Raw genomic sequence first — 14,816 nt, 5'->3', positions numbered from 1 at the left:
CCTGAACATTAAAAGTTAGATATATTTCTTCACAGACACAAAGATACAATCTTCTTTGGCATTCAAAAGAAACCGAGGTATAAAAATGTGTGTATTGCACAATTCATATACCACTTAAATATATAGAATATTCATTATACCTGCAGCAAATGTTATCAAAATACATGTAGTAATACTCTTGATATTTATATATTTACCAGGAAATATTGCCCTTACTGAAATCATATTGACCCGAGTCGAAGACAAGGTCAATATGGTTTCAGCAAGGGCAATATATCCTTGTATCTCCCGAAACATAAGCTAGTCAATTATTACCCATCTCTTTGGGAATCACAAAAGGGTACTGTATGGTTTATAAACACTGCTACAGCGCAGCATAATAGTCTGCTCAAACTTTGTGGCGATACAGCAGCCTGGAATTTCCCAGGTGTTGAATGGGGCCAACCTGTATTGGGCTCAGTTTATTGACCCCAATTTGTATAAATAAAGTTGTTTTCATTGCATGGTAAAATTACCATGTATAGGTAATAATATATTATATCGATATGGATATAGAATAGAAGAAAGACATACACATTTAAAAATATCCAAAGAGGTAAAGGGGCGTTTCCAGTGAATGGACAGTACATACAATTTTAAAGCTACAAGTAGAAATTCCATTTACAAGTTCTATTGTCAATAATTAGCAGTTTAAATCGGCCACAGTTAAAAAATGTATGAATAAACACAACCGTACAACCCCAAAATCTGAAAGAACAAAAAACAGACAGCCTACCCACTGTAAATCAATGGTGATGGTGGATCCAGGATTTTTTTAAGGGGGGGGGGGGGGTAAATGACAGAGTGAACTATGTTTCAAAAGAATTTATGTGTAATTGTGAAATATGCAATAAATTGAAAAGCACCTTTCTTTACATATACATGTAAAGACATGTACACATAAATAAGATATGACTGTCTTTCAAAGAAATTTTACGTAAGATTTAGGTACACATTTTTTTTCATAGTATTTATGTGTATTAAAAGCGATTATATAAGGAAGATTCTAACTATGAAAATAAAATACAATGGAATAAAACATTTATATTTGCATACAATATCACATTATATAATGCCATATAAAAGAAAGAATGTCTGCACCATAAACAACCAAAACCATCACGAAAGGCATCAAAAACTCACTTTGGGCAAGATTATATCCACATAAAAAACAGAGTAGTTATGTACACATCAATATTGAAAAGTAGTAAGTACTATGGAAAAAATATTTGGTCACACAAAGCTTAACGCTATATGTACATGTCTGGTAAAGTAACACAAGAAACGGCGATATATCGATCAATATCTCACAAAAGTGGGAAAAGATGTCACAAGTCTGGTACCATTTTTGGGAAGATGAGCTTAAAACTACTTTGTGACAAATTTCCCTTTGGAACTTGGGAAAGAATTACCAACATTTTGATGAAAGATAGGGAATTATTTTGGTTGTGTTTGCATTTTTTTTCTAAAAATAGAACTTTTGTAGACAAATACTTTTTTATAACAGAAAATGAGAAATAATGGATTAAATATCACACTTGACTACAACAAATTTTATTGCACATCATGACAATTCTTGGCAGAAAATTCGTCCCCCATGACACAGAAAGGGTTAGTTAACATCTCCAGTAAAGAGTTTACCTGAAAAGTATCCAAGTCTTAATAGATTAGAAGCCTTTCAACTTCTGTCTTCCATTCTACCAACTCAATCTGGTGTATAAAAGGAGATAAGAAGAAACCCTTACTGAAATCATATTGACGGTGCATTGTGGCGTGCGCCTGTAATCCAGCTAAAAATGGAAGTTACAAACTGATTCAGCCGAGGACGCAGGTTCCAAACTGAGTCACGTCTTTTGGATGGTGACGTTAAAAGTCGGTCCCCAGACGTAAATAATCATATCTAATTGATACACATCTGTAAAAACCCAATTACACACAAACACATCCTTCAAGTTTTATATAGAAATAAGACTGTCAAGTACCGGTAGCTTAGTGATTTCGAGCTGTGGCACTTCGACATAAGAGGCATTTGTTCAAATTTATAGGGGCAAAACTAATCAGGATTCAGAAAAAGCTACTATGGAACCTGTATATAAAGACCACTCAAAGAGAGACAAGAAAAGTGGTCTTTATAGGCAGATATTTGTTGTGTTCAGGGTCCTTTTGATTACTTGTGATACAGTGAAACCTGTGCATAAAGACCGCTCAGCAGTGACAAGAAATGCAGTCAATATAGCCAGGTGGTCTTTATGAACAGGTTCCTTTAGCATCTCTCTCAAGGGTGGTCTATCAACACATGTGGTCAATAAAGTACATTAGACTGTATGTATATACTACTACTAAATTGATCAGGCTACATAAAACAAAACCTTTCATTCACACAAATCTGGCTACAATTTACGGTGGGCTAACATCTGTTGGTGTTCAACAATGAGTAAAACCAATCAATATGCAATGTGCACTCAGTCTGTATCCAAATGTAGAGTTGTTATTGTTTGGCTATATCTGATAATCATTTATTGGAATATATTTGGCAGTGTATATTACACAGACATTTCAATAACGAGTGTTTTTAAAAGTATACTTAAAAAAATAATGTAACTTTCTCGTTTTACCAACAGCAGAAAAGTTTTGTGCAAAAAGGGAAATGGCAATATGTAATACATGTATAAAGAATGTTTTAATACATGCATAAAGGATGTTCTACATGTATTTCATACATATATGTAGTTTGTTGAAAGATAGGAGGGCATTTAATCTGTAAGAAAGGAAGCATGTCAAAGCCCTTCTGCTTCTCATCATAAAATATTAGTTATCTTGGTTATACTGGAGGTACAGGCTGTGGTGGCACTTATATTCCATGTTGGCAATGATGGGCTAGAGACCTTCTAGCACTCATCAGTTAATGCCCATGTGGCTCTCAGCAGAATCTAGTATTTGTTGTTACTTACAATATATAAGCTAGTGGTACTTCTAACCCAAGTTGGCAATGATGGACTTGAGGGCCTCTACATGTAGCTCTCGTCAGTTTATAACCTTTCTGGCTTTTAGCAGAATCTTGTATCTTAATTACATGTACATGTACTGTATATATTGCTTGACTGAAGTACATGCTGGCATACATGGATGTGACACCTTCTAGCTCTCATGGATTAATACCCTTCTGATTGTCAGCAGAATTTTATATCTTTACGTTGCTAGAGGTATATTCTAGCAGTACTTGTATTTGTTAACCATGATGGCAATGATGGACTTGATACCTTCTAGTTCTCATATGTTCTTCTGGCTCTAAACCGAATCGTGTATCTTGTGCTATTTGAGGTACATGGGTGATAGTTCCATCCCATGTTGGCAATGATGGAGTTGAGACCCTCTAGCTATCATGGATTAATGCCTTTCTGATTGTCAGCAGAACTGGGTATCTTTATGTTGCTTGAGGTATATTCTAGCAGTATTTGTATATTAAACATGATGGACTAGAGACCTTTTAGCATTCAGGAGTTCATTTTCTTCCAGCTCTATCGTGTGCTATTTGAGGTACATGGGTAATACTTCCATCCCATGATGGCTATGATGGAGTTGAGACCTTCTAGCTTTCATGGTCCCCTTCCTTCTGTATCTCGATGAGGTACAGAACCTTCTTACCTCTCATCCAGCTGAAACTGTTGTCAAACTGGACAATATCTGAAAAATAAACAAACAACCAATAGGTGTGATCATAAACAAGATACCTTCACAAGACAATTATGGTTTCAGATACTTTGATGTCCAACTAATAGAAACTGTATTTCCTAGACATACTTATTAATACATTTATGCAAACTGGTAAGTTTTATCATTGAAGATAAAAATGTCTATTCAATCATTTAACACAATTTTATCAAATATGAAACATGAGTGTGAGACAATCATCAAATAGAAGCACTATAATAGCAAGTACACAGAAAGACAGAAGACAAAGATCTAGTAAGAAATAGAGATAGGAAAAAAATATGTAAATGTAGAAGGATAGAAAGATAGTAATGATAGAAAGAAAAACAGAAATATAGAAGAAAAAAAACGAAAGATATAAGAAGAGAGAAGATGGATAGCTACATGGAGATATATATATATATATATATATATATATATACAGAGAGAGACAGACAGAGAAGCATAGAGAGAGACAGAGGCAGATACAGGCAGATTAAAAAAGACAGACAGACACGACATATACAGAGAAACAGAAGTACATATAGATAAACAGAGAGAGAGAGAGAGAGAGAGAGAGAGAGAGAGAGGAATGGTCAGGGTGTGTCAAAAGTTGAGGTAAAGTCAAACCAAGAGAGACAGAGAAGAAGAGACCACCAATAAAGAGATAGAGACAGAGAGAAATGGAGCAAGCGACATAGAGGCAGCATGACATGTACTGTACATGTAGGCATAACCAGACAAATACAGTATTAATTTGAATATTAATTCTTACACGTTCCCAGCTTCTCACAAGAGTATCCTCCAATCTCCGGTACGAGATGACATGAGCATCTTGTTCTCTCCACCACCTCCTCCCAGTGCGCTCTCTTGGTATCTGGGGATGGCTGGTAGAACACTCCAAAACCAATGTTGTTATGTCTTGTCATAAACTCCCACCTTTATACAGAATTACACCAAAACAAATATATGTATTTAAAAGGTACTTGCAAATGAATTCTGATCATTATCTAAAATGCCATGATGCATTATTAATATAGAGTATTAAGATAAACAGTATAACCGAAACAACAAGCATTGAGCAAACTATTGCTTTAGAGAATGAATTTTCACTATATGAACCAGTAGCCATGGAAATTTGATGCTGTATTTTAGATACATTTGCCATACGTATGTTGAAAGAAAGAGGAAAGACAGAAATCCCTTATAATCATTAATCATTTTAGCTTAAAATAACTGAAATATGCAAGTAGGAAAATATTTATGCACAAGCATGTAACAAAAGGATAAGCTAGGAAACTGTACCGTTAAAAAAGAGCATCAATGAATATGCACTGAAACATGATTTTCATCACATAGATCCAAGTATTCATACACACATACAGACTTGCTGATACTGCTTTCTTTCATGCTGTTTAGATATTTAGTTGTAAGCTTTATGAAACTGCACATTAAGTAATAAATGGTTTATTTCTCCATTAAAATCTTTTCCAAAATTTAATTAACATTAGAGGTGAGAATGCAAAGCTTGTAGAAGAGATAGCAGATGAATATGTTGCTCTTACTTGAGTACATGCCCTTCCTCCTTGACATCGTACGTAAGCTCTAAGTTTGACCCATGACCTATATTGACCTCGGTCAGTCTGCCTTCATGCATGAACTCATCCTTCAGGTAGAACGATTCAGGCACCTTTCCACCAAAACGAATCTAGAATGTGAATAAATTATCAAACAGACAAATTCTCTCATTTTTTAAATAAAAATTGAAATAAATGCAACTGAGAGGCGTAGAAGCAATGGCAATGTGTGAAACAAAAGTCAATATTATCATCATCATCGTCATCATCCTTATCATTTATTAACGGTTTCATCATTAAACAATATCTTGTTGACTATTAACTTGGTATACATGTACTTTTTTTTAGTCTTGCCAGGCCTGCTGGCTCAAAATAACTAATAATTTTTACAATTAACTGACAAGAGAGTGTATGGGGTAAAATTGTGATTTATGTTGAAACAATAAATTATGTGATGTATCTATGTAGCTCGGTCATATCCCAAGATTTTGAGTTCTGATTATGGCTGTACTGAGATGCACAATGTGGGGTACAAAAGGTGATGTTACAGTTTTGTTCCAAAACTAACACATTGGATACAATGTTACTTTTCTAACTTAAAACAAACATTTCCTGTGGATTTGAACACCAGTGTTCTCTGGTTAAGTCATGAAGGGGTGAAGAGATTTGTAAGCTGTATGACCTCTCACCTTTGACACGCAGCGGGGGTCACCATCTGGGTCACATACTGTACCACCAAAATGAGCAGGCAAGTCTTCACCTATCGCTTCTTTTAATACATCCTGATAATTCCCTGGAGAAAAAAGAAAAACAAAATGTATATTTATTTGAACAGAAAACCCTTCATACATTTTGTATAACCATATACAGGTATCCCATCTAAACTGCTGTTTTTAGTTCATTCACAATAACTATATTTTTTTTTGTTTAATTGTTTCATGTGTTCAGGGTAAAATTTAGCACTTGTACATGCATTATTGAACATCGACTAGGCCGACTACCGGTATGAAGAAAGAAACATATCTATACACTGATTGCTTTGCAAGCAAGCTATCGCTGAACAAATACTTGATAGTAGTATGGCATGCAGACAGTTGTTCAACAAATGACCCTCATGGTATTGTATATAATATATAAGAGGCACTTGTCTCGTTAATGAACTTTGACATCACATTTAGAAATAGCACTCACATAGTAAAATTACACTACTAGAAAGGGTGCAAACTTGCCAGAATCGCCACGAAAAAAAAAATCCCTATATATGTAGCCATGTAGAATGACATTTTCACCTGTAGACATCAAAGCAATACTATCCTAGAATCACAATCTCAATCTTCCTACACATTTAATGTATGTATCATTGTATGTGCTTTGTATTTCACTGTTAGGAGCAAGAAAATGTAGCTGCATGCAACAACAGCCCCTTAGAATATGCACTTATCTGCATGTTTAATAATAATATAAGATTAAGAAATGTGAATTGCACCATGCGTAAATAATTTTATTTGCAGATGTGGGGTTTTTCCCGTTTTTCCCCCATTGTGTGTGAACAAGGCATTAATCAACCTTCCAGAGGCCACAGTAAAAACTATAATACACTACATCCAGGATGTGTACAAACATGATAACACTAATGACAATGTTAAACATACTATGCTCCTAAAAGTATTCACATCACTATCTTAATAGTTCGCTGTGATAACTGCATACGGTTTTGCATACAAAGCAAGTCCACCTTGCATGGGTAAATGGAGGCAGTAAAAATAGTTTCATCACTTCAGTTTCACATTCTTATTACAATACCATTGTATATTTACCCCACTGAAATTTACATTAATTTCTACCTATGATTCTACAGGATAAGGTGCATGTATAAATTCAGCACATACTGGTAAAGAACAAGTCATTTGTCAAAAAAGTCTTTGAGCATCTCTTCACCAACCCCTGACCACGTTTCCAGCCACATGATCATAATGCATATTCTTTACCTCGCTAGTCATAAGGACCGCTATCCATAACATGTAACTTCCTATACGTGAAGGACCGCTATTCATAATTCGCAAAGAGGGTCCCTATTCATAATACGAGTAGAGAATCGCGATTCAATCTCTTCTCATATTATGAACAGCGACCCTCGTTTCGTATTATGAATAGTGGTCTTTACGAGTAGTGACCCTCAATATAAATTAAGAATGGCGCCCCTTCTTCATGTTTATGAATAGTGACCCTCTTTGCGAATTATGAATAGCGGTCCTTCACGTATAGGAAGTTACATGTTATGGATAGCGGTCCCTATGTAGCGAGGTTACCCTCCACTACCACCACCATCATCACTACTACTACCACTACCCCCCCCCCCCCCCCACCACTACCACTACCACTACTACTACTACTGGATCCATCTTTAAATGTTTGTTGATGTATCTTACCTCCAAGAACAACAACTTTATTCTTGGTAGCTTCACTCAGGAATTTCTTGATCAAGTTGAAACCAATGGAGAAGAAAGCTGGAGCTAGATGTACATAATAACAGAGACAAAAATAAAAACATTTCTTCAATCTCTGCTTGTAAAACCAGAAACTTCAGTAGATTATGCTTTTATATGTATGTGACAGCCATTTGCTCGTTAAGAAACTTTTTTAATTGCAAGTTTCTAATGTTGTGTGACTCACATCAAGAAGTTTGCATATATAAAAATTCATGATCATTCCAATCAAAACCGAACGAGAAGAAAGCCTGAGCTAGATGTACATAATAACAGAGACAAAATAAAAACATCTCTTCAATCTATGCTTGTAAAACCAGAACTTCAGCAGATTATACACGTATATGACAGCCATTTTCGTGGCAAGAAATTTTCTGAATTGCTAGTATTCAATGTTGTCACTTATGACTGGCAGCGAGAAGTTTCCTCATATAAAAATTTACGACCATTTCATGGATGCGAATTTCCGGTTTTACTATAGTTTCTAACATGTCAGCCATTATTTTTGTACCATGTATATCTCAAAATGCTTTCCCTTGCACATGTCAGCACCCGGAGTACGTTTTTAGAGAATTCAATGTAAATAATAATTATAATAATAATAATATGTAGCTTTTATATAGCGCGTAATACAATGTCTCTAAGCGCTTTACAAATATACTATTACCCCGGTCGTTGGATTCAGTGCTTGCCCGCACACACTGTGTGCACAATCTCAACTCCCTGGGGAGCATTCCATTTGACAGAAATCATATACAAAATATTCCCCATGAGCAACACCAAGTTCACAGAAAACAGGAAATGTCAACTCCCACAATTTTAGCCATTACTTGTCTTTTTGCACTACCCTGTCTCTCTCTATTTGCTCCTTTTTGTTAGCTTGAAGATTAAAAACCAAAATGTACTGTCAGCAGTAGAATATTATATTGTACTACCGGTATGTTAAAAAATAAAAAATTTCCATCTGCTGATTACAATAGAACTTACTTACCATTGATCACAAAGCACTTTTTGAGCATTTCTGGGTAGTGGGCTTCAAATATTTGCAGGATGAGGTTGTATCGATCGATGAATGGCTTCCAGATGTGGGAGAGACCTGCTTTCTCCAAGTCAAACACAATCACCATCCTGTCTATCGGCTTCCCTAGCTATAGAAGGAGTATTTATCAACACTTTAAAAAATCACTTAGAATTACTGCATCACAACCAGGTGCGTACGCAGGGGAGGGGTTTGGGGGTCGAACCCCCCCCCCCCCTCCCCCCATCTCAATTTTTTTCTGTGTGTGGGTTTGGGATGAAAACCCCTCCCCCCCCCCCCCTCCCCCCTCATTTAAAAAAAAAAAATATTTATAAAAAAAAAATTGTGCTAATGGGTGACCAAAAAAGGTGACTTTACCCCCCCCCCCCCCCCCCCCCAACAGAACAAACTATCGACCGGTCAAATTTTGGGGACAAAAAAATAAATAAAAAGGGCCCAGTAAGTATACATTATTTTGCTCTGTATATATGAAATAGATAAACAATTAAAGAAATGATTCAGAACATCTACATGCATGTTGTATAGATGAAAGCCATGAATCTGAACAGCCATGACTATAGATCAAGAAACTGATGCAAAGAAAATGACCATTCCACAGCCTGCAACTCATAAATTTTGTTAATACCGAGATCAGATATGAAGCGGGAAAACCGCAAATGTCCTTTTACGACGTAAAGTGTAATTCGCTTCACATTTATGTGTCTTATGACACAGAGTTCAGTGAATATGTGTACGACCTTTTTTGTGACACTTTTCATCCAGTTATACCTCCTCCTCCCCCCCCCCCACCCCCGAAGTGTTTTTTTTTGTTAATTGTGGTGGTTTAGTACTGCAGCTTACCGGTATCTGAAAAAGCCTTTACTGTGCAACCAGAAATTTACAGTTGCGTGTAATATTTTGCAAAGTTCATTACGTTAGTCAAGATTAGCCAAACTCTCATGCTGCAAAAAGACTGAATCACAAACTGACACAACAGTAATTTTTAGTGAATTTGGAAAGTTTCTTGCCATCAAATTGGCTGACAATTACAACATTGCAATATAGTTTTGGTTTTAGAGTTTGTGTAATCATTTGCAAGATATCTGTTGCTCCTTTTGAGATTTGCAAACTCATGATCTCTCACCTTCTTTGTCTGTGACCTGAGCTGAGAGAGGATTTCTTCACATATCTGGATCTTCATTTTCGTCAGGTCATTTCCCGTACTCGACAGAACCACACCCCTCGGATCAAAGTAACCAAACGGCTCGTACCAAACAGGTGAGCCCTCTTTGTCGAACCCGCACAAGCCTCCGACCATGTATTTGTCCAGCACCTGTACAACGATAATGACAGTTACAAATGATAAAATTATATTCACAATTAATACTTTTCTACATTGTATAGCTAGCTCATTAAATCTCAATTTTTAAGCGATTGTTAACTTGCTCTGGGACAATATGGCTTAATCATCAATTTAGCAATTCAAATTATTCATTTACATCTTGGGCCAAACTCTTTTTCTTATACAAATTTTAATCCTGAAACAACTCATTAACCTATACCATCAAACTTTTATGGAGCTATTTATATTTGGTCCACTTACTTTCACTTTTGATTAGTAACATCTAACTATAATTGTGAACAAATACTGAACAATTTTTTCAATGTTTCAAACAAAGGTCATCCTTTCATGAAACAATTGTGATGGCAAAGCTATATACAATGTATTGCCTTTCTACATGCAATTATCTCCAATCTCAAATCTCTAAGGAAATAATTCATTTAGTGCTTTTTTCTAATTTGTTTAGACTTGTATGGGGGTACCATGTCATTTTGTCTTTTTGGAGCTTGAAGGTCATCAACTTTGTTTAAAGCTTATCTGCCATAGTTTACAGGAGGGATTAGAGCGCCCTGCAAGGTCACTGGACAGGTGGCTATCTCATCAACTCAGCTCTCAGTTAACATAAGAAAAAGAGGATCATGGGGGACCAATGGTTACCGATTAGACATTGTTCGTTATATAGAGGGCGCAAGTAGCTACCAGTAGTGCAGTGGGCCTTTAACCCATTGCTTACTGGAACCGGGTGGTCCCTGTGTTAAGCCTATGAGAATTAGTTAATTCAGCAGGCAGCGGGTTAATTGAAATCAGTTACTGCCCTTCTGGTTCCAAAACAGATGATTTTCAGTGTTAAATGGCATCTATAACAAATATCTTCTTAAAAAAGGATAGCAAATTTCAAAAAATGGCAGACAAGATTTTGTGTATACCTCGGGTGGATGCCAATTGTCTAGCAGCGATTGCACGTTCCACTTTTCCCTGAATGATAAATGCTGAAAGTAAAGAGAAAGAAACAATCTGAAAAATGTTGAGCTTTAAACGTGATATAAACGGTGTGACAACCGACAAGAAAAAATATCACGATTCATGTGATTGAAAGTATCATATAAAATCTGCTTAGGTTTAGAAAAACAATGAACAGATAGCAGTAGCTGAATTATATTTGGAAGTGAAATCTGACGTGCAATGTATTTGAATTGAAAAGGTCAGTGCCAAAACAAAATGGAATTTATTCTTGCACAAAATTATCGGTGGATGGCCACATGTAATTTATCTTATTTCAATTTCAATGCTCAGCTTCAAAATATATTCCTGCATGGTATTAATAAAAAGATGATATGCTATCTGTAATTTCGACACACTTGTAATCATAAGTTTTCGTTCAATGCATTATTCTTGAAGATAAATTGTGTTTTCCCTAATATGTGTATATTGTACCTTGGTATCAAAATACCATCAACTTTTAAAGGCTATACTAACATGTAGTACTTACATTTCTTAGCATATGTTCTGCTTGTTCAACATTAAATTGACGAGCTGTAGGGTAATAAGTAACAAAAAGAAATCGTTACGGTTTAGTAACAGCTTGGATTCTTTTTGGTCAGACAAACACATTGTTATATAGCATAGTCTGACATCCACACATGCACTGATTTATAGACCTTTACTAATGTACCAAGTGATCTGACCGGGAGACCTACAGGATATCCTACACTCCCGTATCTAGATGATGATGATGATGATGATATTTTCTGATCATCTCTCTTGCTAATAAGCATGCAGCTCATCTAAAATATAGGATACTTGTTAACTGTGTGCTACTAAATATTAAAGTATGTTATTTGTGACCATACAGTATACCTATATAATATATTCCAGCACGTATGCCTCAAAAAAATACATTGATCACTTTCTTATGTCAAGAATTTCTCCAAAACAAAACATCTACATGAACTGACTAAAATTCACAAATGAAAAACAATGTAAAAGCAACATAGAAACAAATACATTTTGACATTTAGCAACATAATCATCATTAAATGTGAGTATTAACAAAAAAGGAATGGGATTAATAATCAAGACTTACCCCTGAGCCATTTTAAGAGGTAGGAATCAATATTAACATCATCTGGTTCGGGAAGATCAACTCCATCTAATCTAGATTTTAGCTGTAATGAAGACACAAAAATTGCAAGATTTTTGTTTGTTTGCTTTGTGTTTACATTATAAAATCATACATAATAAACCAATCAACCAAATAAAGGGAGTAATATAAGAAACAGAATACAGGGTGACATGAGGATGATTAGACCCTTTCAACAAATAAGACCCCGTTCTCACTCACTTCGTTGGAGCGCTCTGGAGCGCTCTAACTAAGACCCGCTCCTCAGGAGCGGTTCTTAGGTGAGTGAGAACGCTCAAAGTGGTCCAGGAAGCGGACTTCTGGACCGCTCCAGAAGTCCACCTTCCGAGGTGGTCTTGAGGAGCGGATCTTATAAAGAGCGCTCCAGAGCGCTCTAACGTGCAATGTGAACGGAAAGCGTACTTTGAACGGAAGTGACGTTCCGCGCGATGAGCGATCGGGCAGGCACTACACATATACATGTATACGGGACGCGTCGCGAACGGGACATCAGGTGACATAGGGTTTGGATTCCGCGCGCGAAAAAATTGACCCGCCTACCTGAGCTGCCATAGCAACAAGACCACTTTGACTCGTGGAGCGGTTTGAGCCATAAAAACTGCTCGGAGTGTGAACGCTCGCAAATTGTTCCTCAAGACCCGTTCCTCTGGAGCGGTCTAACTAAGACCACTTTCAAAGTGAGTGAGAACGGGGTCTAAGACATAGAAAACAACATTCAAAACACTGGGGAAAAAATGCACAAAAAAGGTCTGCTAAATGTGCTAATTTCGACTGTGAATGTATGAAACGATAATATTTGTATTCAAACTTTAGTTAAGCTATCCTTATCTCTTGATACCTCCTTACGAGGTCATATTCTGAGAGTAATTTTTTTAAGAGGGGGGGGGGGGGCAAACAAAATGAGCTACAGTCCTTTTTGTCTAACTCTAGGATTAGGAAGTTCGGAATCAGATGGGATTGAAATTGAATTGAGAATGGTTAGGCTCTATGCCTACACAAACAATATCGTGTGGGACTGAAGATGGACAATTTGTCGTCTGATCACTTACCTCATTCAGTGCTTTCGATTGCTTCTCACTTAAATCTCCGACAAAACCACTCATTTTCAATGAGTAACAGTTTTCAGTTTATGAAACGCTTATTTTGTGAAAATCTATTCACAATTCATAAATAGATCTAGAAGTCTAGTCCCTGCTTTCGGTAGTGTTCCCCTCCACCTTTGTGATGTAAATCGCGAGAATCACCTCATATAATTATGCAATGACCCATGCAAGCTTGACACATGAACATGTGAGCCAATTAGCATGCCAAATATAGAAGATTACAATAGGCCTGGTATAAAAAGCTTTGTGCTATATAGTTAGAAAAAGAGTACACTCTTAAAATTGTTACTTGTTTAAATTTTGAAGTACGGGGGCGGTATTCTGAACCCTGTGTTATCTCTAATATTGTTGTATCTTTGAAGATAAGATAAAGTTGGTATTCTGAACATTGTTGTAACTTTTGTGTTATCTTTTGTTGTATCTTTTCTCTCAGCTCATTGGTCGCGCCTGCGCTCATACTTTGGTGCGCTTGCAATTGTGCGTATTATTAATAAAGTGGCGTTTAATCCTCATTTGCATATGCGCACGAGAGATAATATGTCGAGATAATTGGTATTCTGAAAGTTGTTGTATCTTTTATCTTATCTTATCTTGCATGGTATTTACAACAATATTTACAACAGGTAGGGGGTTGTTGTATCTTTCGTGGTAATATGATAGCGGCAATCTTTCTTGCCCAGAACCAACTTAGTGCCAATAGATAAGTTAGAAGAAGGTTGTGTGCTGACTGGAGACATCAGAGATGAGAAATTTCTGAGAAATTACATGCTAGGATATGACGATTTTAATGCTCTCATCTCTGTGATGTTTCTTGAAAGCGTGACTTGTTTTTATGATCCATGTGCCACATGCACAGCGCATATGAGGACGCGCATATATGATAAGCGCTCAATTAACTAATTACGCCAAAGATTAGTATACGCGAAGATGTAGCATAAAGTACTCCTATTGGTTGACCTACTCATAATGCTTATATAAAATATATTTTGATTGGTAGGGTCCATACAAATGGGCGTGTCAACAGTGGTCAAAGATAAGATAGAGGCGGTCCTTCAAGAGATAACACAGGGATAAAACAATGTTCAGAATACCAACTTACAACAATATTAGCGCTGTGTTATCTCTGGAAGATACAACAAAAGATAACACAATACTTACAACAATGTTCAGAATACCGCCCCGGAACTATATATGGAGTCATTCTGCAATCGCTTCTTCTGTACTATTTCTGTTTAAATTAGGTAGCACATAGTTTCTGCAAATGATTTGCTAGAATTAAACTAATTTACAAAAAACAATCAATACAAAATCAAATAAAGACAAAGAAAAATCAAGAAAAAGATAAATAAAGACAAAGGAAAGAAACAAACTGAATTTTAACCCCAATATATATATATATATTTCTTAAAGTTCATTGACAG

The 14,816-nt window shown here is 36.2% G+C and overlaps 2 protein-coding genes across 2 annotated transcripts; both read right to left on the bottom strand.

The window, feature by feature from the left end:
* Window positions 1–1,923: 1,923 nt before the first annotated feature.
* Window positions 1,924–5,432, bottom strand: LOC100888686 (retinal-binding protein). Its single transcript, XM_011666403.2, has 3 exons — window positions 5,295–5,432; window positions 4,505–4,668; window positions 1,924–3,723 (listed from the first exon to the last, which is right to left on the bottom strand). Exons 1-3 carry the CDS (start codon window positions 5,384–5,386, stop codon window positions 3,629–3,631), a joined length of 351 nt encoding a protein of 116 aa, XP_011664705.1. The 5' UTR covers window positions 5,387–5,432; the 3' UTR covers window positions 1,924–3,628.
* A 515-nt stretch (window positions 5,433–5,947) lies between these two features.
* LOC105438502 (SEC14-like protein 3) lies at window positions 5,948–13,569 on the bottom strand. The gene is made up of 8 exons (XM_030974966.1): window positions 13,342–13,569; window positions 12,236–12,317; window positions 11,642–11,685; window positions 11,079–11,141; window positions 9,955–10,143; window positions 8,784–8,940; window positions 7,736–7,819; window positions 5,948–6,099 (listed from the first exon to the last, which is right to left on the bottom strand). The coding sequence occupies exons 1-8, from the start codon at window positions 13,393–13,395 to the stop codon at window positions 5,948–5,950; spliced, it is 825 nt and encodes a 274-aa protein (XP_030830826.1). The 5' UTR covers window positions 13,396–13,569.
* Window positions 13,570–14,816: the final 1,247 nt, after the last annotated feature.

Source organism: Strongylocentrotus purpuratus, unplaced genomic scaffold (genome assembly GCF_000002235.5).
Source record: "Strongylocentrotus purpuratus isolate Spur 01 unplaced genomic scaffold, Spur_5.0 spur5_contig_867, whole genome shotgun sequence".
Taxonomy (NCBI): Eukaryota; Metazoa; Echinodermata; class Echinoidea; order Camarodonta; family Strongylocentrotidae; genus Strongylocentrotus; species Strongylocentrotus purpuratus.
The sequence above is the reverse complement of the archived record's forward strand: the minus strand, read 5'-3'. Positions and strand labels throughout refer to the sequence as shown.